Raw genomic sequence first — 22,520 nt, 5'->3', positions numbered from 1 at the left:
ATGTTTTATCATGTTTCATGCATCATGATCATGCAATAGGGTGATTGCAGTAGTTTCACGAATATGCCGCATTGCATCATGTGTTGTTGATGTGGGTGAATGTTGGATGACCCAATTAGTCCATGACAGGAAGACCAGGACCCCATTCTACGGCCTGGCACGGAAATGAAAGACCAGGACCCCATTCTACGGCCTGGCACGATTGTGGACTCGAAGACCAGGAGCCCAGAGGAGGCCCTGGAATAATGGTAAGTAATGTATGTATGACAGGAAGACCAGGACCCCATGCTACGGCCTGGCACCATGTTAGCTTGGACTAATTGGTGACAAGTTCACCCAACCCTTATGTGAATTGTCTGTGTTATGATGCATTTCATTAAAGCATAGTGTTAAAATGTTTTATAGTTCAGCTCACTGGGCTTTTAGCTCACCCCTCTCCCTTTACCCCCAGGCTTGCAGGTACAGTATAGTGCGGGAGTCCGGATAGAGTAAAGAAGTCATGTTTATGTAATAGCTAGCAATGGACATGATCGAATTGTAATGTAATGTCTTAATCAGTATAGTTATGTAATGAGATGATGTATATGGATGATAGAGGTGTGCTTGACCATAGATTGTGCTATCCCTTTAACACATGATCTTAGAGATTTTTACGATGTTTATGTAAACCAACTCAACGTATGTTATGTCACCCCTTGGGGGCACTGATGAGATCCCACAAAGGGATCAATGTTATGTTAATGTTTATGCACAGGTTGAGTTTGGTTGATGTTCATGTAAAGAAAAGTTTTAATTTTTATGTATGTTGTGGATCATGTATGGAATTATACAGGTTTACAGGTTATATGTCAGGCTTGCTACGGGTCCCGGCGGCCTTGAGCCGATCTGGATCCTAGCGCCGGTAGCGGTCCGATTTTCGGGTCGTTACAGCTCCACTATTTGTATGAGTTCGGTACTGCTTCCTTTTCCATCCCTGTTTCTTTTCTTCCCCCTTCTACTCATAACCCCCTGTTCCTCCTACAATCATGTTGATTGTCCTGCTGGAGCTATCTTTCACTGGTCCCCCTATCTGCCTGCGGGGTCTCTCTGCCACCACGTTCTGCTGAGGTCTTTGCCCTTCCAGTTTCTTCACAAAATTCTTGAGGTGCCCCCTCTTGATGAGCCTTTCTATCTCATTTATTAATTGGTAGTAATCGTTAGTGTCACGGCCATAAGTCCTATGATATTGGCAATATTTGTCCGGATCTCTTTTGCTCGCATCAGCCTTCATGGGCTTGGGCCATTGTATAAAGTCTTTGTCCTGGATAGCCACGAGCACCTCAGCCCTGGACACATTCAAAGGAGTGATTACCTCAGGAATCCGAGGTTGGTATGGTCTTTGTTCCTTCCTTTCCCATTGATGCCTGTTCAATGCCTCCGGCCCCCGGTTCTGCCTTTGCTCTTGCCTTTTAGGTCGTTTGTCTTCCACGGCCTTCCCTCTATCTTCTGTCTCCCGGGCGAATCTACTAGTGGTTTAGGCGTCATCTTGCCTTATATACTTCTCTACCCTTTTCATCAGCTCTGCTAGGGTGGTAGGTGGCTTTTTACACAATGAGCCAAAAAACTCAGGGGAAGTAGTCCCTTTTTGCATGGCTTCTACCACTCTGGCCTCATCGAGCTCGGGGATCTGCAAAACTTTTGAGTTAAACCTGGCCACGTACTCCTTCAGGGACTCATTTCTCTTTTGTCTAACTGTTTCTAGATAGCTAGTCTTCCTCTCTGTTGGGACCTCGACAATGAATCTGCTGATAAATACGCTAGCTAGATCCATAAAGCTTTTGATGCTTCCTGTTTCTAAGCTATTAAACCATGCCCGAGCTGGTCTGGTGAGGATGGTAGGGAAGACTTTGCACATTAGAGTGTCAGAGTGGGTCTGCAACCACATGAACGTCTTGTAGTTCAAGACACGCTCCGAGGGTTCCTTATGCCGTTGTATGCGGCCATTAGCGGCATCATGAATTTTTTAGGAACAGTTTCTTGTTGCACCCATCTCACAAACGGAGATGAGATCGGCAATAGGGGGTTGTTGTTCTCTCGTGCCCCCATTTCTGCTAAGAGCTGCTCCTTCATCCTTTCTAGTTTCTTATCTACATTTGCCTATTCTCTTCTCGCCCGTTTTTCCAGGCGATAGTTTATTTCTAACTCTTCACTTTCTGAACTTCCTACTGGCTCAGAAGAATAACTTTCGACTTCGTCATTCTCGATAAACTCCCTTACCACTCGGCCCCTTGTTCTAGCCACATGCTTATTTCTCTTGCTACCCTCTCCATCTCCTTTGCCTGTCCTCCTGCTGCTCTGCTGAGGGATTTGGTGGTTTAGGGTAGGTTGAGGTTCGTTAACATTGAATCCTTCGACTACAGGTGGTACATTCAGTAGGGTATTGAGTCCCTTTTGCTGCAACATTTGCCCTAACCAATGTGCAGTATTTTGGAGTTGAAGAGTCATGTTTTGTAGCCCTTGGTCAGTCAAGGTGGTTCTAGGCATGGTCCTTGCCGAACTCGGTGAGGGGTTGAACAATATGGATGTAACGACCCGAAAATCGGACTTCTACCGGCGCTAAGATCCAGGTCGGCTTAAGGCCGCCGGGACCCGTAGCAAGCCTGACAAACAACCTGTAAACCTGTTTAATCCCATACATGATCAAGAATATACATAAAAATTTGAACTTTTCTTTTCTTTTACCAAGCTCAACCTATGCATTCACATAAGCATATTCATAAACATAAACATAAATCTCACACTGGAGCTCTCATCAAGGCTCCAATGGGGCATTTCATCATACACGAGCTTGGTGGAACATAAACATCATAAAGTATAGATCATGTATACAAAAGGGATCTCCATACACATAGGGTCAAGCACAACCTCTAATCCTCAATATCATATTTACATAACATAACATAACTATTTATAACTTTACATCATTTTACAATTTATCATGTCCACCGTCTATCTATTACATACTCATGACTTCATCCATCTTAACTTCACTGTCTAGCCCGTACCTGCAACCCTGGGGGATTAGGGAAAGGGGTGAGCTACTAGAGCCCAGTGAGCAGAATAATAAAACATTTAAAATACATGCTATCATGGAATGCATCACATTACAGGTAAATCACATCACAGGTAAATCACATCACGGATGGTATTGTCACCAATAGTCCTCTACATTCTAAAGTGTCGGGACGTAGAATGGGTCAACCGGTCTTTCTCTTAAACATATCATAACATAACATTTCCAAAGTGCCGGGACGTAGAATGGGTCAACCAGTCTTTCTCTTACATAGTGCCGGGACGTAGAATGGGTCAACCGGACTTCCATACCATATCATGCCGTATCATCATCATATCATATCATATGAGGACTAAAGGGTCATCCAATAACCAATCCACATCAACATCATAGAATGCAATGCAACATATTCGTGAATTCTAATGCAAACAACCTAAATCATCACATGGCATTCATGATGCATGAACATGCTCAAAACTTTATAATTGATTTGCTTTAAAACATAAAGGTTTATTCTACTCACCTCAGCTAGCTCTGACAATGACTGAAGCAGCTGACTCACTGCTGGGGTCCTCGGTTCCTCGGGTCCGAACCTACACAGGTGGACTCAAATGAGGGACCAAACAACTAGAACATAACTCTAAAAACATCCCCCAAAAACCCCCTAAAAAACCTCAAAACAATCATGCAAAACATGCAATGGAAGGCTGAATAGGACACTTTCGGCGGCAGGTTCGGCGGCCGAAAGTCCCTCAAGAGCCGAAAGTCAGGCAGGTTCGGCGGCACCTTCGGCGGCCGAAACTCCCAGACAGAGCCGAAACTCCCAGACAGAGACGAAACTCATGCATGTTCGGCGGCACTTTCGGCGGCCGAAACTACCCTCCAGAGAAGAAAGTCCTCTTTCGGGGGCAGGCTTCGGCAGCCGAAAGGCTTGCCTCCCAGGCAGGTTCGGCGGCCGAAAGTCCTTCGGCTGCCGAACCTGGTTTCTGCCAAAAGGGCAGAAACTCAGCTCCTCATGCACATTTGCCTCCCAAAACCTTCAATCATGCATATAACTCAACCAAAACATGCATAAACACATACATAAGCTCCTAGGGGCTTCAAACTATCAAAAACCCCAACTACAACACATCAAGCAACCACAAACATCATACATTGCTAAAAAACTTAACATAACCCATAAAACCAACCAAAACCTACACATGCATTTCTACCCCAAGAATCAACTTAAAACTTGTTTAAAACATATAGTGAGCTCAAGATCGGCCCTTACCTCTTGAAGATCGAGAGGAAAACGACCCTAGCTCGGAGATGGGAGAGATTTAGTTTCTTGAACCTCAAAGCTCCAAAACTTGCTTTATACTCGAAAATCTTCAAAACAAAGTGAAAACTTGTGAAAATCGTGAAAGATTTAAAGGAAGAAACTCAAGATCGGTGAGGGACGGCGGAGAGCTCACCTTGGCCGAAAATGGGGAGAAAAGCTCGCCCGTTTTCGGCTAAGGGACCCTTTTATAGGTGGCTGGCCAGGCCACATTCGGGAGCCGAACGTGCCTCCGCATGCATGCCATGTTCGGCGGCCGAACCTGGACTTCCCTCACTTATGCTTTCGGGGGCCTAAAGCACTCCCGAAGCGCATGCATGTTCGGCGGCCGAACCTGGGTCTTCCTCCAAGACTATTTTCATGCAAAAACTCAGTTTCCTTCTACCTTAAAAACATGAAATACATTAAAACATTTTATAAAAACATGATTTTACCCTTCTAGAGGTCTCCGACACCCGAGATTCCACCGGACGGTAGGAATTCCGATACCGGAGTCTAGCCGGGTATTACAATGGACGGCTGGTTCAATGGGGCTGTAGGGCTGAAAAATAAAAACTGTGGTCCTTTCTGAGTAGAACTTGGGTCATTTTGGGTGTTTTCAGTGTGGTTTTCACCGTGATTGGCCATGTGGATCTCAATGAGCGTGATGAAAATGAGAACTCGATGATTAAAAGATCTCCTTCGTTCCCACAGACAGCGCCAATTGATGATCTGAGATCCTAGGATATGTGTGAGAGTGAGTTTGGTTTAAATGGTTCACCTCCTCTTCCTTTATTCTTTTTTCCTTTTATCCTCTAGTGACGTATAACCGTCACTTTACTATAGTTTTACGTACAGAGCCGTACTTATGGATGTACTACCCTTTTCTCCATCGCCAGGTGACTATTTAATTTTCTCTAAGGCCTGTGCTGACATGATCCTAGATATAGATGGATTTTTTCCAATTAACCCATCAAGTCAGGTGAAATGGATCTTTCTTCGTTAGATCATAGTCTTATTTTGCTCGATCTATTTGAGTGTGGCCTAGACTGCCTGCTAGAAGATAGGTCTACATAATAGATTTTGATAGTCATGATAAGGTCATAAAAAATATGAATATATATTTTGTATAATATATAAAACAACTCTTCAATAAAATATAACATAAATTAATACATATTATTTTAAATATTTTAAATAATATAAACTATAAAAATATTAATTAAAATAACAAAAATAAAACTAAATAACCAAGCCCTTAAATCCCTTTATCCGACAAAATTCTTAAACCCCTACCAAAACCCTTCCAAGTTACGTTTCTCTATCAACTCTCAAACCGCCGCCCATCCCCCATCCCCCTTCCCGAGTTCCGCGTCTCCGCCGCTTACTCTGGTACAGCCGCGCGCCTCCCGCCGATCATCCTTTTTATTTTCACGCTTTCAACGTTGTCGCTGTGTCCCTGGTTCTGGTTGCTTCTTTGCTCTCCTCCACCGCTCCTCTGGTCCTTGTTGCTGCGTCCGCTGGTCCACTCCTTCTGCCGTTCGTTGCTGCTCCTCGCCACTGGTTCTTGTCGTCAGTCACGCTGCTACTGCTCCTCGCCACTCTAGTCTACGTCCTCAGTCACTGCAGGTTTGAGGGTATTGAGATTGTGGTTTCAGTTTCGTGCTTTCTAGATTTGTGAGATTTATCGACGTTTGTTTCTGAAATTTGTGGAAATGCTCAGATTTATGTGAATGCGTTAGGGTGGTGTTTGTGAGATTTATTGAAATAAAGACTATTGTAAATGAATTGAGAGTTGTTTTTGTGAGATTATTTAAATAGGTTTCTGAATTTCACTGAAATGTTGATGTGAGATTTCTGAAAATTATGTAAATGCTAAGATTTATGTAAATGTGCTAAGAGTTGTAATTGTGGGATTTATTGAAAATTTGTTGAAATAAAGACCATTGTGAGATGATTGAAATGGATTTCTGTATTTTATTGAAATGCCAATGTGAGATTTTGTGTGAAATTCTGTTTTTTCATTTTCTGTTGGGATTATGAGTTAACCCGGTTTGGATAGTTTTCGGTAGTGTTAAAGGGGTTTGGGACCGATACGGGTAGTGAAATTCAATTTCTAAATGGGTTTGGGTAGTTTATTTGTTAACGGGTTCGGGTACTTAAAATTTCACGGTACCCTAGTCGGTACTATCCCTAGTGACAAGCTAAATTTCTTTTTTCTCCAAGAAATAATTGATTGAATGCACTATTGCAGTTGGTGTTTAATTAATAAAATGATGGAGGAGACTAAGAATTCAGACCTTGATCAAAGCATGAAGAAGTAAGTTGATATGTGCACTTTTTTGTCCTCTGTATTTTTAGCTTAGCTCTTAGGGTTTTAGCTGATTCCGTTGATCTTCTTTTTATGTTGATTAGGGAGGCTCCTCAATTAGCTGCGCTGCTGAAAGAAATGAAGAGTGTGTTGGATACGGTGAGGAGTAAGGTGCAGGCTTTAACTGCTAGGGTAAGCAAGTATTTTTTCTATTATTTAAGCATTATGTTGCTCTTGAAACTGTTAGTTGTTGCAATTTTTTAAGGTCTTTTCCTGTTCATGAATCTTTATTTATTTATTTTTTATTTTTTTATTTTTTTTTTGGGGGGGGGGGGGGAGGAGGGTGAGGGAGTGTGTGTTCAAATAAATTTTGTAAATATCTAAAGTTGCATGTGTGATTATCTAAAGAGCCTTTTGAATGAATGTTCTTCTTTTTATTATGTGATAGGTGAAGGCAAATGACTTTCCAACAGCTGACGGGATAAGCTATCTTGAGGCTAAACATTTGCTGCTCCTAAATTATTGCCAGTCGCTTGTATATTATACGCTTCGCAAGGCCAAAGGCTTGTCAATTGAGAAACATCCTGTCGTTCGGAGCCTTATAGAGATTCGGTTGTTTCTAGAGAAGGTCTTGGAATCTCTTTTTTCATGCCTCTTTGTCTATCTAGTTAAAGAGTTCTTGTTTTAACTAAATGTTCAAAAGCAGATCCGGCCAATCGACAAAAAAATGGAATACCAAATTCAAAAGCTCACCAGGGATAGTGGGCGTGCAGTGGAGCAACTAAATCTGAAGGAAAATGAATCAGAGGCAACTGAAAAATCAGAGGATTTGTTGAGATATCATCCAAAACCCGAAATGTTAGTCAGCAGATATGATATGATGGCTGAGGTGAGTTTCATAGCTTGTTTGGCATTGCTGTTAGAATTGAGTGTTGAGAAAAATACTTTCTTAATTATATTAGTTAAAAAATATTAAAATATTAATAAATACTCTTAAGAAAATTTAGTCATAAAAACAACAAAATAAAAAAACTGCTTTTCGCTAACTACTTTTTTCAATGGCATCTAAATTAATGTTTTTTTTTTTTGAAAAGCACTTACTCAATAGCAAATGGGCTTTCAGGAATCATACCAATCAATAGTTACTGGAAACAAATCTAAAGCTTTCTCTTTTCTAAACCTGTGTTTGTGTTTAATAGGATGGTAGTGGTGCATATCGACCACCCAAAATTGCTCCCACAATCATGGAAGAAGATAAGATGTCAAAGCAGGAAAGAAATGCCTTGAGAAGGGAGAAAGAGACTCAACGACGAGCTAAGGAGGGTTACATGAAAGACTTGGTAGATGACATGGAGGGAAGACCTGAAGAGGTTAGTTGTGCAATGCTTTTCAGTCTTATTTACCCTTTGGGATTTCATGTGCTGGTTTGGCTGATTCTTTGTGGTTGATTGTAAACCACAGGTTAGAGAAAATGTTGGAAACGAGAGTAGGGAATTTATTAGGTATCAGCAGCAATGGGAAGAGCGTGCTCGACGAGAAGAGGAGCTCTTTGTACGTGCTCCTATTACAAAGATGGAGAAGAAGAAGGAGAAACATTTAAAGAAATCAAGAGACGGGTATGCTTGGTTTAAATCAATAATATTTTTTTTTGGAGGTTAAATATTTCATGTTTTGATATGTAAAATTTGTTGATTTATTTGGATAAAAACATTGTTTTGTTGATTTATAACTTTTTTCCTCGACTATCTTTCATTTGCTTGTTCCAGATTACTTGCTTTGACTGATGGTTTCTTTGATGAAATCAAAACCTTACCCTTGGAAGGTGATACTGTTGATCAAACAAAAAGCTTCAATAATGATAGTGGTGCAATTGGAAAACTGAAAAAACGGAAGGTATGTCATTTTGAACATTTTGATGTGCCACGGGGTTGTTTCCTTGTCTGTTGACTATTGTATTCAGTAACTTCTGTCTCACATTGGTATCGTACAATCTCCTCCAGGCAATTCCAAGCTTTGAATTTGAAATCTATAGCAATTAACAGGACTGTTTCTTTGCATTTATTAATACGAGGGAGACCACATTTTCACATTCTGGTTCTTCATTGTTTGATGTGAAGAACTTGATGCCAAAAAACACCTGGATACAACAGTGTTAAATTGTCTTTGAATGTTATGATTCTGGTTAGAGAAATCATTTATTTAAGATCTCCCCGGCTACCTGCTGACTTTTTACTTGCATTTTTATTTTTGTTTGACATCATGCAAGTACCAGGCATATGGAATTTGTATTAACTAGGGTTGACCTTTTTGGTTATTTGCAGAGGCGATATTGAGGACAACAATTGAAATCCGTTAAATATGCTAGTGTATGGAACCAGAAGTTGTATTTCAGTTGTCTGTTCAAGCTGTGTGATTCAAGGTTAAAAGGAGACGAGTCCTTAATGGGTGCTGGTTTCGGTCCTCCTCATATCAATATTTTGCCCATCATATATGAAGTATTCTCTGGAGTTCTGCGGGATGCAAAAATGCGTTATCTTTAAATTGAATTTATTCAAATATGTTTATAAATACTGGCTATATAACTATATTTTTTGAGAGTTGATGACTAAATGAATGCAGAGTTGATTAAATTCTAAATATCTATTGATTCTTTCATTTGTGTGAATGCATATTAATTTCAGCATTTGATCGATGCTCACCGTCAGCTGTCATAAACTGCAATCATGCCAAATGATTAAAAAAAAAAAGACAATTGAAAAGGAGAGAGAAACAGATTGCTAGATTAGCAGATATATGTTTTCAGAAATGAGATTGTCCTGGAACAGGGAATCTACCATCAAGCCCACGGTGGTATCTGTAGTCTTTAGAACCCTTTACCAGCCATTTCATAAACAAGTCTTGCCGTTGATGCAGCTCGGCTGTAGAGTTATAGAAATCAGGTCGATACCCCTCGCCGCCATCTAATTGTTCAATGTGACTGCCCCGAGTAAAGGTTACAGATATCGACTAAGAAAGCCAAACAACTACACTGGAAGCTCAACCCATATAGCAAGAACCCTAAGCCTAAGAATCGAGATGGGAAGGGAAGCACTACCGATGCTTGGTTACCAGCAACCAAGATGAGCAAGCCGGAGGAGAGAGATACTTCAATCGAAAAACAGCACTTTGCCTGCCTGGTATGGTAAATCCAAACATAATAAAATAAACGCCATGTGAAGCCATCGTCTCCGAGTGCATGTACAATAGCAGCTTGGTGTGATAGCATTCCCACATCAATAGTCTAAAAAAAAATAGGAAGCGAGTCTACGTTCTATTTTAAAATTATTAAATAATTTGATATTAATAATTTTACTTAATAGACGGTGAGTCTAAAAATATTTAGACTAGTTTACTCTAATTTAAAAATAAAATCTTGTTAAAACAACAACATGAATTAATATTAATTTTTTAAAAAATTTTAGTCACTAATATTTAAAGAAACAGTTTAGTATTGATAACATATAAAATATAAATGTTGTTTAGATCAATACACTGTGTCTTAATTTTTAACATTAAAATCAAACGATCCCCAAAAAATCATAGAGTACAATCTAAAGAAATCTCAATCAGATGCTGACCTCCCATAGACCCGATCTTTTCCTTTGTGTACTTTCGAATTCATAAATGTACTTGTAATGAACAGGAGTCGTGACAACACGATTTAAAAAAATCTCAGTCAAATGTTGATTTTCTATGGACTCGATTTTCTCCTTTGTGTACTTTTGAATTCATAAATCCACTTGCGATGAAAAGAATAATATGCGACAGATAAAGTATGGATTAATTGGCTTAACATTTATTAACCCACTATCCACCATTATTGAACTATTTAAAAAGATCCTAACAGGTCCGATGTCCAATGACAAATGAGGTATATATACCCTACTAACAATAAAAATGACATTCTGTTTTAACCTCATAAAAAATCATGACTTTACATCTAAGCAAAAAATTTTAACTTTTTCGAACATAGCAATCAACTCCATTACTCTCGTTTACTACTGATATATATTTATCTTTCAACCACTTTCAATTCATTAATTTCTTCATTGAGTAAAATTACAGTAAGTGGCAAGGAATGAATTAAAGTTAAAGGAGTTCAATTTTATTTTCTAAATAAAATCTCAAATTTTACTCATTTTAAAAAAAATTATTATTTATATACACATAAAAAAAATAAAATAGTCAAATTAAAAATCAAGTTTAAATAAAATAAGAAAATAAAATTTATATATATCAAATTTTTGCAAATTAAATTAATTTTCTCATATAAAAGGTAAAATATGAGTTTTTAATTTTTTTATGATGAGTAGTTTAAATTACTATATAAAAATATTATTTGATTTTATCATGCAAGATTTTTAATTTTTAAATAATATAACACCTTATTTATTAAATTTAAAATTTATTTTTTTTCTAAATGTAAAAATACATAAAACTACTACTCATAAAATTCTTTTCTTATGTAAAATTTATTTTCTATATTTAAACAATGTAAGATATATAACTTCAATCTTATAAATAAAGATGAACAAAAATAATTATTACTTTTTAATAATAAAAATACTATATATAAAAAATTTTAAACGATGATTTAGTAATTTATTTTATGAATATTTTAAAAAAATCGAGTAGAATACATATATTTAAAATCTTAAAAATTAAAAAAATTATGAAATAATAAAAAAAATTGAGATGAGAGATATATAAGTAAAGATAATTGTAATAAAAATAGTAGCGGGATTGAGATCTTATTTATAGAAAAATTATTATCAAACTTTAAAGTTTTTTAAAAAAATTATATTGTTTAGTTAATTTATCAATTAAATTGGTAGCCAATTTGTTTATTTTTTAGTGACAAAAACTAGATAGTTTATATATTTAAATTTATAAAGACTTAATGATATATATAATTAAAATTATATGTACTAAATAATAAATATTTAAGATATTTTAATGAATTTTTTTATAAAAAAATAAAAAATTTAATTTTGTGAAAGAAAAATTATTTTAATTAAGTAATTTTAAAGTAAAAATAAACTACTAAATTTTTGAAAATCAGAGATATAATTTTTCTTTTAATTATTTAGATATATATAAAACTACCTCAATACTTTAAAGAATTTTTTCAAAAATTTAGGGGTAGTAACTTTCTTGCCCATCTAAATCCGCCCCGACGACACTGCAGGAGTCCAAATCCTGTTACCCTCAGATCTTTAGCTCATCAAGTACCAAAACAAATCCCGAACAACATCTTTTCAAGCGAACCCTCTCAAAGAAAATCCAAATGTGTAAATCAAAACCAAACAAATTGTACATACACCCATCCAAGATGAAGCGAGTCGATACATCACTGACGGGGGACGAAAAAGCGGCGGTCCTTGCAGGGGAAGTAGGAAGGAGAAGCTCATTTTACCAAGTCTACCGGGATGGAGAGAAACCAAGAGGGAATTTTCTTTCCCTAAAATTGCAACTTTTGCTCAATTGGACTTCAATGCGTGCTTGTAATTCCAAAAAAAATAAAAAAAATAAAAAAAAATAAAAAAAATAAAAAAACAAAGATATCAACTAAGAACCAAGTTGTAAAGGTTCTTTGAAACCAACAATTGATAAAAAATAAAATAAAATAAAATGCTATGCTTGTTTGCTGAAAATAAGTTGTATATAAAGTAATTTAATATTTTTTGTTTAAAAAATTTTCAAAGAAAATAGCTTATTTCTAATTATCTAATTGTAATATTAAAACATAAAGGATATTAATACATTTATAAATAAGGTAATTTATATTATAGTTCATGAAATTTAATAAAACTCAACTTAATCTTTACTTATTTGATAGTAGACAGCTCATCATGTTAATTTTACTGTTAATCAACTATTAATTAAAGAAATTATCTCTAATTAAAAACACTAAATTATTATAAATATTAAAATCATAAGAATTAAATTATTATAAATTATTAAAATTATAAGGATTAAATTGTGACAAAAAATAAAATTTAAATGATTAAATTATCATAGTTTAACAATAAATTTTAACAGAATGACTATTTTGTTAAAAAAAATCTTAAAAACTACATTATTTATTATTAAAATAATAGAAACTAAATTATAAATTTTGCTAAACCTCAAAAATTTCATTATAAATTACCCTTATAAATAAAAAGTTTAATAATATTAATAAAATTTTAAAACTTCAGAAAATGTCTTGATGTTTTAAAAAAGAAAATCATTTTCTTTAAAAAAAATAGCTTAATTTTCACCTTAAATATTTTTTTTATTATTTCTTCTTTAAAAAAATTGCTTAATTTTCACTTTAAATATTTTTTATTAATCAATTTTCTCGAATACTCCAAACGTTTAAGTGAAAAAATTTCTATAAAACATTTTCCGACCTTAGTGCTCAAAAAATATAATCATTATCCATAAACTGTCCATTCAGCAGTGGCTTATGCTTGACCTACTAGTACATTTATGAAAACTAAACTAACAGATACAAGTTGGTAAAAATAAAAATATGAATGACCAAAATGACTGGACTCGCCGAGATTAATTTGCAGGAAGAGATCTTGAACTATCGTACAGGCACAGAAATCATAAAAGAAATTTATTTTTGTTTTCATAATTAGTTGCTCAAGATCTAGGAAAGAATGCAACATGATTTTCTAAATGGCATTAAACATAAACCTTGAAAAGTAGTAGTATGCTATGTTAATTTGAAGCCTGCTTAACAGGCCGTGCTACAGTGTACAGAACAAGACCCAATACAAGGATCACGCTGCCGAGCAGAAAAAAGGGGCTCAAACTTGCACCCTCTGGAAGATATGGCAATGGAAGAGATAGAACATAAATTGATATTGGCACTGCAAAGCAAACCAAATCACATATTAGCTACATAGGTTACATACAGCTCATATTTGCATGCCAATATGAGCGCACGGGTAAACAAACTTGAAGAATGTTTTTAGCATGCACAGGAGAGAGAGAGCACCTGACAACATTACAGCAAGAGAGGAAACAACTGCAGAAGAAATTTTCACCAGATTGAGCAATGATATGTTGAAAGCCACATTAGTAGCAACGTAAAGCAGTGGAAGCAAAGGAGACCCATCACAGCCTGCAGCAAGCACCAAATGATATAAGCGCAAGCACTTGAGATGGACAAACTTTGCGAAGTGCCTCTTCATCAAGGAACAAGATCAAATCAACCATTATGACAAGCTGAGATACAAAATCCATAATGATGAGTCAAGTCATAGAGTTATGGAGCATTTAACATTCATGGCACAAATAAATACCATCAACCAGATTTTAGGACTGGAACCCAGTCCCCACAAACATCAAGCATAGTGCACAACAGTAAAATGGCGGAGTATGGTTTTGTATTATGGAAGTTTGATCTCTCTTGTAATCTTCCACACAGCTTACTCATGGAATATCATCTACCATACATTGAAACATAAATTTCTGATAGATTAAAACATCTGAATCTATCAGAGATGAAAGCTTGCCTGGTACATCTCTTCCAATGTTCACTAAGCAACCAGCACCACTTTTCAGATATGAAGGAAGTTGAGCAAATGGTATGCCTTTTAAGTTTGATAATAGAGGTAGAAGGAGGAGCACGAAAAGAGCCTACAAGCCAAAGGAAATTTTGAATTAAAAAATGGAAAAGGTGTCTTGCATTTAAAACTGCAATAGTCAAGCAGCTAAATGCAAATGGGGATATAGAAATCTACTATTCCCAATTGGTGTCTGAATGATCTACTTTGGGCACACCAAATTAAACTTTTAGTGCAAGTTATGATTGATTACCTGAAATCCAGAACCAAAGGAGTTGACAACAAATATGTCAAGCGACTTCCCCTGCATGGAAGAAAGCTAGGACTTAGAGAAATTCCGGCAACAAAAAAATGTTATAAGGCCAGCCAGCTTCTGGAAGACAGTAGCTAATAGGGCATACCTTTAAGCGTTTTGCAGCATCCACAAATATAAATTCCTGTTGACAGACAAATGGCAATTATTTAAATTAAGTATACAACATTCAGTAAAGAACAATTGCTCCTGTTAGCAGTAACCTTTATGATGGATGCACCAGCTTGAAAAGCACTTGATATTATCATTAGAGCTGGCCAGATGAACTCAACTCCAGGTAGCATCTGATCAGCGCTGGATCCACTGCAATCAGAAAACATGCAGCATACAATCTTAGCCTCACTTTAGCACCAGTTTCAAGCATTTGATTGTTTCTAAATATACCCAACACCACAAGAATGATAATATGTTAGTCATTGTCATTTCATACTTTAATTGGGAGACTAGCTCAAGCCAATAAGCTTTTATTCAATCGAGATTCTAGATCTATTAACTTATTTACAAAATTGTTAGTAAGCCTCAAGGAATCTTGGTGAAGACCCAACACACATTAGCACATGATTTATTTGTCTAAGGTTGGACAAATTAATATCAAAGGACTTGCAACTTGCAAGGCTTGAATATTAATGCGCCACTTGGCATCTAATAAAGCCGAATGACAATAAAGAATCTATGTAACCAATCCCAACTAGTTTGGGATTAGGCTAACTTGTTGTAAAGTTTAGAGGTTGCCACAGATGAAATGCCTATTGAGATTAATATCAGTCATTGCTAAGTTACCATCAATAGATACAAACAAAATGAAGAAACTGAAATGCTAAAACCTGGAATAAGATTTAGTGTTGGTGTATAAGAACTGATTGGCATACCTTGCAACTGCCACCACTACACCAAAAGCTACAAGCATGCAGCCAGTTATTTGATTGAACGAGTACCTTCTTCCCAAGAGAATGGCAGAAAATGCTAGTTGCCAAACCAAAAATGTCTAGAAAAAAAAAAGGATCAAATGCCCATAAGAACCATAGCAAGCAACTTTAACAAATGAATGCAGCCTAACACAACATGGTCTCATACAACTTTCTCCTTTCATGAAATATAAATGCAATCTATATTGGACATACACACAAAAATATATGTATATTTGTCAAATAATGTTAACAGTTAGAATTATTGTTGGGAATTGGCAATTATAGCCATCCATACCCAAATCAGAGAGTTCCTTTTTGTTTTCTATAAATTTCTTCATTGTTCATTTCAACAACCGCTTGACTGTCCCATGTCCCTTTTTCTTAAACAGCAATTGTAACCCTTGTGTGTAAGAGATTCAGAAAAATAAGAAGCCAATTGAACATAAAGTTCAGGCTTTGAAAAGGCATATGTCTCACCCACAAGCTTAACTTGGTGGTATATGTGTCTTTCAATTTAAGTAAAGGTTAGCATGATGGTAGATGCATCTTTCAACTCAAGCCGACTCTCCCTCACCTTCCTTTGTATTAAATAAGGTGCCGAAATGAATAGATAACGACTCTATCATAAAACAGCTACCAAAATTTGTAGATGAAACAACAAGAAAAATTAGTTTTCCAAATGAGGGGGAATGTAGGGAGGTACCTGATTCAATATGGGTATAGCAGGTCCGGGTAGCATGGCTGTAAAGGACACACAAGCATCAAATACAAGTTCAATTAGTAACTATAAAATAGAAAATATTAGTTGCAACTCTTAACATTTTTCTTTGTCTACTTCAAAAAAAAAAAAAAAAAAAGCATAAACTTTTGAATCACGCTGGCTTCAATCAATAGCCATTGAGAGTATCAAACTAATTGTTGATTGGGGCCAGCTACCTTTTCTCGTTTCAGCTCTATTTACTGCCAAACTTCAAATGATTAAACGAAAAGAGAGCATATAAATTCGAAATTACCAGCAGAAGACATTCCAGTCGCTACCCCAAGTGCTTCTAAAATCCCAATTGCCACAAATCGTGATTTTGGAAGACCTATCATCTCTCTAGTGACAATTCCTGCACGGTACCGCATAAACAATATCGAAAAGTAAATCATCACGTACCTGTGTTTCACATTACTATCATAGTTAATGCTATTAAACCAGTAAATTAAACCCAAAAAACTGAAAATAAAATAAAACAAAACGTACCCGAAAGTGGTAAATTGAGCTAAGAAGAAAGGATACTGTTTCATAGGGACAAGCGCAAGCTTGTACAGTACCCGATTGGCAACGGCTAATGCTACAGTAATCGCAGAGCTAACAAAGACCAGTTTGCTGTTATTGCTAGAGGAGGCGAGGTGCGGCGGTGAGGTTTCGCTTGAGGCGCGAACAGTGAAATTGGCGGTATTTTGTGAGTTGCGATGGATGCGAATATCACCATCCCGGCTGAGTTTTGGACACCTCACAGCGAGTGGGGTTTGTGATTGTGAAAAACGGAGACTGGGATTTGCAGGGACGGACATTGATCTACTGACGTTGTAGTTATGAAGATGAATTGGGCAACGAGAGATGAGGACATTCAACGACATCGTTTTGTATAGCAGTATGATTTTACGGAAGAACAATAGAAATGGACAATGGTGGTGGAGAGGAGAAGAAGGGAGGGGCGTTGAATGTGTGGCGTACTGGCATGGTCAAACTAACAAGGATTTTCAAGAAATTTATTATTTAGTTTATTTCTTCTTTCTGAAAATTACAATTAAAATGTTAATAAGTTATTAAAAATTTATTAATTATTTCTTCACTATATAATTATTATCTTATCATAAAATTGATTTTTTTAAAATAAAAATTAATTTAAAATATAAAATATAAGATCTCTAGATATATTTATTATCGTACTGAATATGGAGTGCCATAAAATTGATTAATTAATTTATTAATTTTATAAAAATAAATATTTTAAATAATTTTATAATAATTAATATCTAAAAATTAATAAATTATTTTAAATTAATATATTTCTTAAAATTATAAAATTACTGGTGAGTTTATTTATAATATAAATACTAAACAGTAACTTTTTTCATTTTCATATTAGTGAGAATGTTTGGCCGCAGCGCGATTACTGTAATCGACTTGCTGAATAAAATAGTTTTTAGCGGGATTCTATACTATTTTACTTTTAAGGTGAATTATATTAAATCTTAAATTTTTAGAAATTTTACCAGTAGATACATATTTTAAATTTTCTTAATTAAGATGTTAGATGTGTTTTTTTATAAAATTTAATTTTTTAAATTCTTTTATTATCCCTTTTGTATTGTTTAGTTTTAAAATTTTTAATTATATGTATTATTTAATTTATATAATTTTAAATATTTATATTATTTAATTTATTTAATTAATAATAAAATAAGTTAATTAATAATTTTTAATATAATAATTAAAATTTTTAATTTTATAAAATATAAAAATGTATTAATTAAGTAATTTTAAAATATAAATAAATAAATTTTTTAAAAATTTAAAAATCTAATAATAATTCTTCCTTATTTTTATTATTTAAAAAATATTTATTTTTCCCCCAACATGTATTTAAATATTAAATACACCATTTGAATATATTTAAGCCTTTTAAATTTAAAAGATAAATTGAACATCCCAATACATTAAATATATTTATTTGTTTGTTTTTCAATTATATATATCTATATTACTTTATTGCTTTCTATAACATTTTTTAACGATATTTTATAAATTTTATACTGTCTAATTCAATTTTAATAAAATATCTATAATCAAACTAATAGATTAATAAATACAATGTCAAATACTTTAAACTTGTACGGAAAAAACTATTCAACTAATAAAAACTTATCAATTTGTTTTAGGATACAATAAATACTTGCCATGTAATTATAGTTTAAAAACATAAAATATTTGATGAAAACTTTACATACCAATTTTTTTTTATTTTACAATTTTAGCCCACTTAAAATTAAAAATAATTTTTCAATATTAAAAAGATTGCGAATCAGCTCATATTAAATAATAGCTCAACAATAAATAGACTTTCAATAATTGATGGCAAGACTGAGAGTTTGAGAAAAGAGAGAAAGTATCGGTGTAAATTAATAAGATTTTGAGAGATCGAGAAGAGAAAGATATCAAAAAAAATTAGCGAATTCGCTAGAAGTGTGACTATGAGAATCTAAGAGATGGAAAAGAGAGGGAGAGAGATTGAAAAGAGAAGGAAAAAGATCAAGGAGGAAGAAGGTAAGCGGTGAAATTGGGCCTGAAAAACCATTGATCCTATGCATAATTTTTCAGTGAGAATTGGCTGCTAATCGCTTAGTTCTGTCATGTGGAGTGAGCGACTAAGTGTGAGTGTGAGAGAATACAATAATATAGCTAGCTAGTTATCTAAGTAAAATGAAAAGGGATAAGAGACAAGACGATACCATTTCAAAATTAAATTTTGTCAGCTCAATTTTGGTTGATTTTTTTAAAATTAAAATCAAATTGAATTAATTAAATTTAAATTTTTAAAAATTAAATTAAATTGATTTAAAAATAAAATTGAAATGAATTTTTAAATTTAAGCCATTTAATCAATTTTTCCAATTTTATCAAATACTGCTTAGACCACGTATTAAATGAGTTGGTAAGATGTATATATAAAAATTCTCTGGTGATCAAAATTTGATTCTATCTCCTTCCTCAAACATCTATGGAAAAGAAAAATTAGAGGTAATTTACGGTGTTAGTCTCTTTTTCAACTATTTTGATAAGTTGAATAATTTATTTAATATATTCTAAAATTAGATTAGCTTATATATTATTTTTAAAATTTAATAGAAATATATTTAACTTATTGATAATTGAAAATTTTATTTAAACACGAAAAAATTTTAAACGCTTATATTAATATTAAATTCTATTTTATGAAAAAATAATTTTTTTATTATTTATATTTATAAAATAAATATTATTTCTTTTATTTTATAATTTTTGTCTATTTTTTATTATTTTAAAATTATTATTTATTTTATTTTTTAAACTATAATAATATATAAATTAACTATTATAATTATATTTAATTTTATCTTATTTATAAAAATTATTTTAAATATTTTTTAATATTTAATAAATTTTAATATATTTTAATATGAATATAATTAAAAAATTAATAAAAAATATAATTATGAGTAAAAAATAAAATGAATAAAAATTATGAAATAAAAAAATATTTACAAATTGAAAATTTAAAAGCCAATTCATATAATAAATAAATTTAAATTTATATGTTTGTTATCTTAGTTATATTTTATAAATATTTAATTTAAAATTTTATAAATTTGTTTTTATATAAATTGCTGGTTGGGTTGGAAATTTATTTATTTATCTACATAATACATAACAATAGAAAAGTCTAATAAAAATAAAGAAGAAAAAGGAAAAGTCTAGAAGCAGATATCGAGACACGACACACGCCACCGCGGCATGAAATATTGGCTGTGATCCAAGCCAACTCACCAAGCGTACTCCCCAAGCAAAATGTGGCCCCGCAGCACCCGATAAATAGCAAGATTAGCCATTTCCTTACACCTTAGCTTGTCATTGATTTAAGTCTCAAATATTTGAATTTTCTCGGTCTGTGCTCGCTATCCTCTTCCTGTGCGACTCAGCTACGATGCCTCGCCGAAGTCGGAACTCCGGAGGTACGAATTATCTCCCGGAATCACTTTATTCTCGTTTCAAGTGCTTTTCTTTTCTTTTCTTTTTTTCAATTTGTATTTGTTTTCCATTCGTTGATATGCTTCCCGTTCAAATAAGGTTTGTGTTACACCACATAGTGGATCTAAATTTGTTAGATGATTTTGTTTGGAACAGAAATTTTGATCTGGGATTTTGTATGGAATCACGTTACATTTTAGATTGATGAACTATTTGATAAATAGTCTGTGAATTATTGCAAATATCACCGTTTACGATTATTGATTTATTCATGCCATGATACGTTGTTGATGTTCAGAAATATTTTGGGGGTGCTTCCATCAAATAATTTAATTAATTTATTTATTTATTATGTTGAGCTTTTCTCCCTTGATTGAATTACATTAAAACGTTCTGTTCTTAACACTTGGTAATTTTGCAGGAAGTTCAGGTTTACGCCGTCCTACTGCTACTCCTCTACGCAACCCTCCCGCGCCAGGTGAATGTCATACATGATACATGATTATCATGTAAATGTGTGATAAAAGATTGCTAAGAAATTTAAGTGGGAATAAAATTAAAATGGCTTGATTTACTATGAATCACACCGACTGTGATATTTTTAAATATTTGGTCAATTATTAATTTCTTTCCTATATCGTTCATGTTGATACTATGGCTAAATGGGTGTGTTTACTATAGCTGCTCCTGCTCCTGCTCCACCGCCTGCGCCTGTACGTGGTGCAAATGGACCCGTGATGGGAGGTTTTGGTGCTGCTGTTGCTGATGGTGGGTTGATTTCTTTGTCCATTTATGATGAACTTGTATAACATCATATTGTTAAGGCAGTTTATTGAAGTTTGTTTACCACTTCGTCAACAATCAGGATTGGCTTTTGGTACTGGGACTGCTGTGGCTCACAGAGCCGTGGATGCTGTTCTGGGCCCACGGATTGTCCATCATGAAACTGTAACTTCATCTGCCCCTGCAGCTACTCCAGTGCAGAACACAAACAATTTTGGTGATGCGTGTGGTGGCCAATCCAAGGCCTTACAAGATGTATGTTTCAATCCTTTTGAACTCCTTACATTCTTTAGTAGGAATTTCCTTTGTTAACTAAGTTATGCCGGTTCTCCATGGCCCTCTTCCAACCCTGCCAGATAATTTGATGCAGGCGTCCTTATTGTTCTTGTTTTTGTTTAATCCAGCTATGAGGTTCTAATGCTGTTAAAGGATGTCGCATTCTTGCTTGTGATGCTGATGACATTAGTTGCTAGACATTACATAATGACTTTAGAATGTGCATGTTACAGTTATTAAAATTACTCATATTTGCCTTTTTCTAATTTGCAGTGTTTGAACAACTATGGAAGTGACATCAGCAAGTGCCAGTTCTACATGGATATGTTACAAGAATGCCGCAGGGGTTCTGGGGCTGCATTGGGTGCTTGAAATTGATTGTGATGAAATCCTTTCATCAGTCGTGTAGGTAGTATTTGATAGGAGATATTTTGTCTAAATATGGTGATCTGGTGGGATTTTTTTTCATGTTCTTATCTTAAGAATATTAATGTAAGCTAAACTTGGAAAGCAAATTGGCAGTAATCGATGCTCCATTCTTTATTTTGCTTATGGTGGATGATCTTTTATTTTCCAATGCCCAGTTACGATCTTTGATTATTCGTGCTATTATCTATGATATCAGGTGTCATAGTTGATATAAACTGACCTGATGCACATTTTGCTAGCTTTTGCATTTTAGAATTAAAAGGTGGGAATGGAGAAGAAGGAAAGCCTTTTTCTTTCTTTTCCTTTTGCAATCCCACTTGAAACTAGAGAATATATAGATCCTTTTTGCAAGCTAGTCAGCTAGAGATTACTAAATAAAAAATTAATAAATAAATAAAATTTGAACTTCACTACTTTTCACAATGACTACCATTGTGAAAAATAAAGATTAGATAGATAGGGCCGCAGCGGAGCAGATGCTTATAAGGAAAAATAGCCACACGAGCACAGGTGTCGCTCTACTTCCCTTTGTGAGTTGGGAGCAGGAACACCCTGTGGAAGTTAGAATGAATGAGCCTTATATTGGAGAAATCTCGAGAAGTGACAGTCGTGTTTCCAAAAAAGAAAAAAAAGGTTAAACGCGCAAGGAATGTTTAGTTTACTCTTGCTGAGTAGGGATGTAAACGAGAGAGTACCCAAATTCGAACCCGATTATATATACAATTTTCGAATTCGTTCCAAACGGACCCGTTTAATATTTTAATTTTACT

General features: G+C 34.3%; 4 protein-coding genes across 11 annotated transcripts; 2 read left to right on the top strand and 2 right to left on the bottom strand.

Annotated features, from left to right (window-relative positions):
• Nucleotides 1-994: 994 nt before the first annotated feature.
• On the bottom strand, nucleotides 995-1,924 carry LOC122722517. Its single transcript, XM_043953523.1, has 2 exons — nucleotides 1,530-1,924; nucleotides 995-1,325 (listed from the first exon to the last, which is right to left on the bottom strand). The coding sequence occupies exons 1-2, from the start codon at nucleotides 1,922-1,924 to the stop codon at nucleotides 995-997; spliced, it is 726 nt and encodes a 241-aa protein (XP_043809458.1).
• A 3,708-nt stretch (nucleotides 1,925-5,632) lies between these two features.
• On the top strand, nucleotides 5,633-9,328 carry LOC110606874 (neuroguidin). Of its 2 annotated transcripts, none has more exons than XM_043952890.1 (9): nucleotides 5,633-5,981; nucleotides 6,607-6,672; nucleotides 6,768-6,855; nucleotides 7,112-7,291; nucleotides 7,370-7,552; nucleotides 7,863-8,033; nucleotides 8,125-8,279; nucleotides 8,430-8,556; nucleotides 8,985-9,328. In XM_043952890.1, the coding sequence occupies exons 2-9, from the start codon at nucleotides 6,626-6,628 to the stop codon at nucleotides 8,994-8,996; spliced, it is 963 nt and encodes a 320-aa protein (XP_043808825.1). In that variant the 5' UTR covers nucleotides 5,633-5,981; nucleotides 6,607-6,625; the 3' UTR covers nucleotides 8,997-9,328. The 2 variants fall into 2 exon arrangements, with proteins under 2 accessions (XP_043808825.1, XP_043808824.1); XM_043952889.1 differs by having other exon boundaries at nucleotides 5,633-5,989.
• Nucleotides 9,329-13,286: 3,958 nt separating this feature from the next.
• Nucleotides 13,287-17,213, bottom strand: LOC110606061 (protein CLT2, chloroplastic; the record flags this gene model as incomplete). The annotated part of the gene is made up of 10 exons (XM_021744796.2): nucleotides 13,287-13,565; nucleotides 13,694-13,819; nucleotides 14,214-14,337; nucleotides 14,518-14,568; nucleotides 14,666-14,701; nucleotides 14,781-14,880; nucleotides 15,447-15,562; nucleotides 16,189-16,226; nucleotides 16,499-16,644; nucleotides 16,732-17,213. Coding segments are annotated over 10 exons (1,371 nt in total), but the record flags the coding sequence as incomplete, so codon positions are not given.
• Nucleotides 17,214-20,091: 2,878 nt separating this feature from the next.
• Nucleotides 20,092-21,864, top strand: LOC110606078 (uncharacterized protein C6C3.02c). 7 transcript variants are annotated; one of them, XM_021744823.2, is made up of 5 exons: nucleotides 20,092-20,246; nucleotides 20,684-20,740; nucleotides 20,944-21,030; nucleotides 21,128-21,300; nucleotides 21,595-21,864. In XM_021744823.2, the coding sequence occupies exons 1-5, from the start codon at nucleotides 20,219-20,221 to the stop codon at nucleotides 21,691-21,693; spliced, it is 444 nt and encodes a 147-aa protein (XP_021600515.1). In that variant the 5' UTR covers nucleotides 20,092-20,218; the 3' UTR covers nucleotides 21,694-21,864. The 7 variants fall into 7 exon arrangements, with proteins under 7 accessions (XP_021600515.1, XP_021600516.1, XP_021600513.1 ...); XM_021744824.2 differs by having other exon boundaries at nucleotides 20,093-20,246; nucleotides 20,950-21,030; XM_021744821.2 differs by having other exon boundaries at nucleotides 20,131-20,246; nucleotides 20,666-20,740.
• Nucleotides 21,865-22,520: the final 656 nt, after the last annotated feature.

This window comes from Manihot esculenta, chromosome 18, assembly GCF_001659605.2.
Source record: "Manihot esculenta cultivar AM560-2 chromosome 18, M.esculenta_v8, whole genome shotgun sequence".
Classification (NCBI taxonomy): domain Eukaryota; kingdom Viridiplantae; phylum Streptophyta; class Magnoliopsida; order Malpighiales; family Euphorbiaceae; genus Manihot; species Manihot esculenta.
Note: the sequence above shows the minus strand (reverse complement) of the source record. Positions and strands in the feature narration are given on the sequence as shown.

Excerpts from the sequence above, each read along its gene's own strand:
- LOC110606078 (XM_021744821.2), top strand. The coding sequence starts at position 20,219 with ATGCCTCGCCGAAGTCGGAACTCCGGAG. Across the intron at positions 20,741-20,943 it reads ACGCAACCCTCCCGCGCCAG|CTGCTCCTGCTCCTGCTCCA; the intron begins GTGAATGTCATA and ends TGTTTACTATAG. Across the intron at positions 21,031-21,127 it reads TGGTGCTGCTGTTGCTGATG|GATTGGCTTTTGGTACTGGG; the intron begins GTGGGTTGATTT and ends GTCAACAATCAG.
- LOC110606874 (XM_043952890.1), top strand. The coding sequence starts at position 6,626 with ATGATGGAGGAGACTAAGAATTCAGACCTTGATCAAAGCATGAAGAA. Across the intron at positions 7,292-7,369 it reads TTCGGTTGTTTCTAGAGAAG|ATCCGGCCAATCGACAAAAA; the intron begins GTCTTGGAATCT and ends GTTCAAAAGCAG. Across the intron at positions 8,280-8,429 it reads TTAAAGAAATCAAGAGACGG|ATTACTTGCTTTGACTGATG; the intron begins GTATGCTTGGTT and ends TGCTTGTTCCAG.
- LOC122722517 (XM_043953523.1), bottom strand. The coding sequence starts at position 1,924 with ATGTGGTTGCAGACCCACTCTGACACTCTAATGTGCAAAGTCTTCCCT. Across the intron at positions 1,326-1,529 it reads AGGGTAGAGAAGTATATAAG|GGCTGAGGTGCTCGTGGCTA; the intron begins GCAAGATGACGC and ends GAATGTGTCCAG.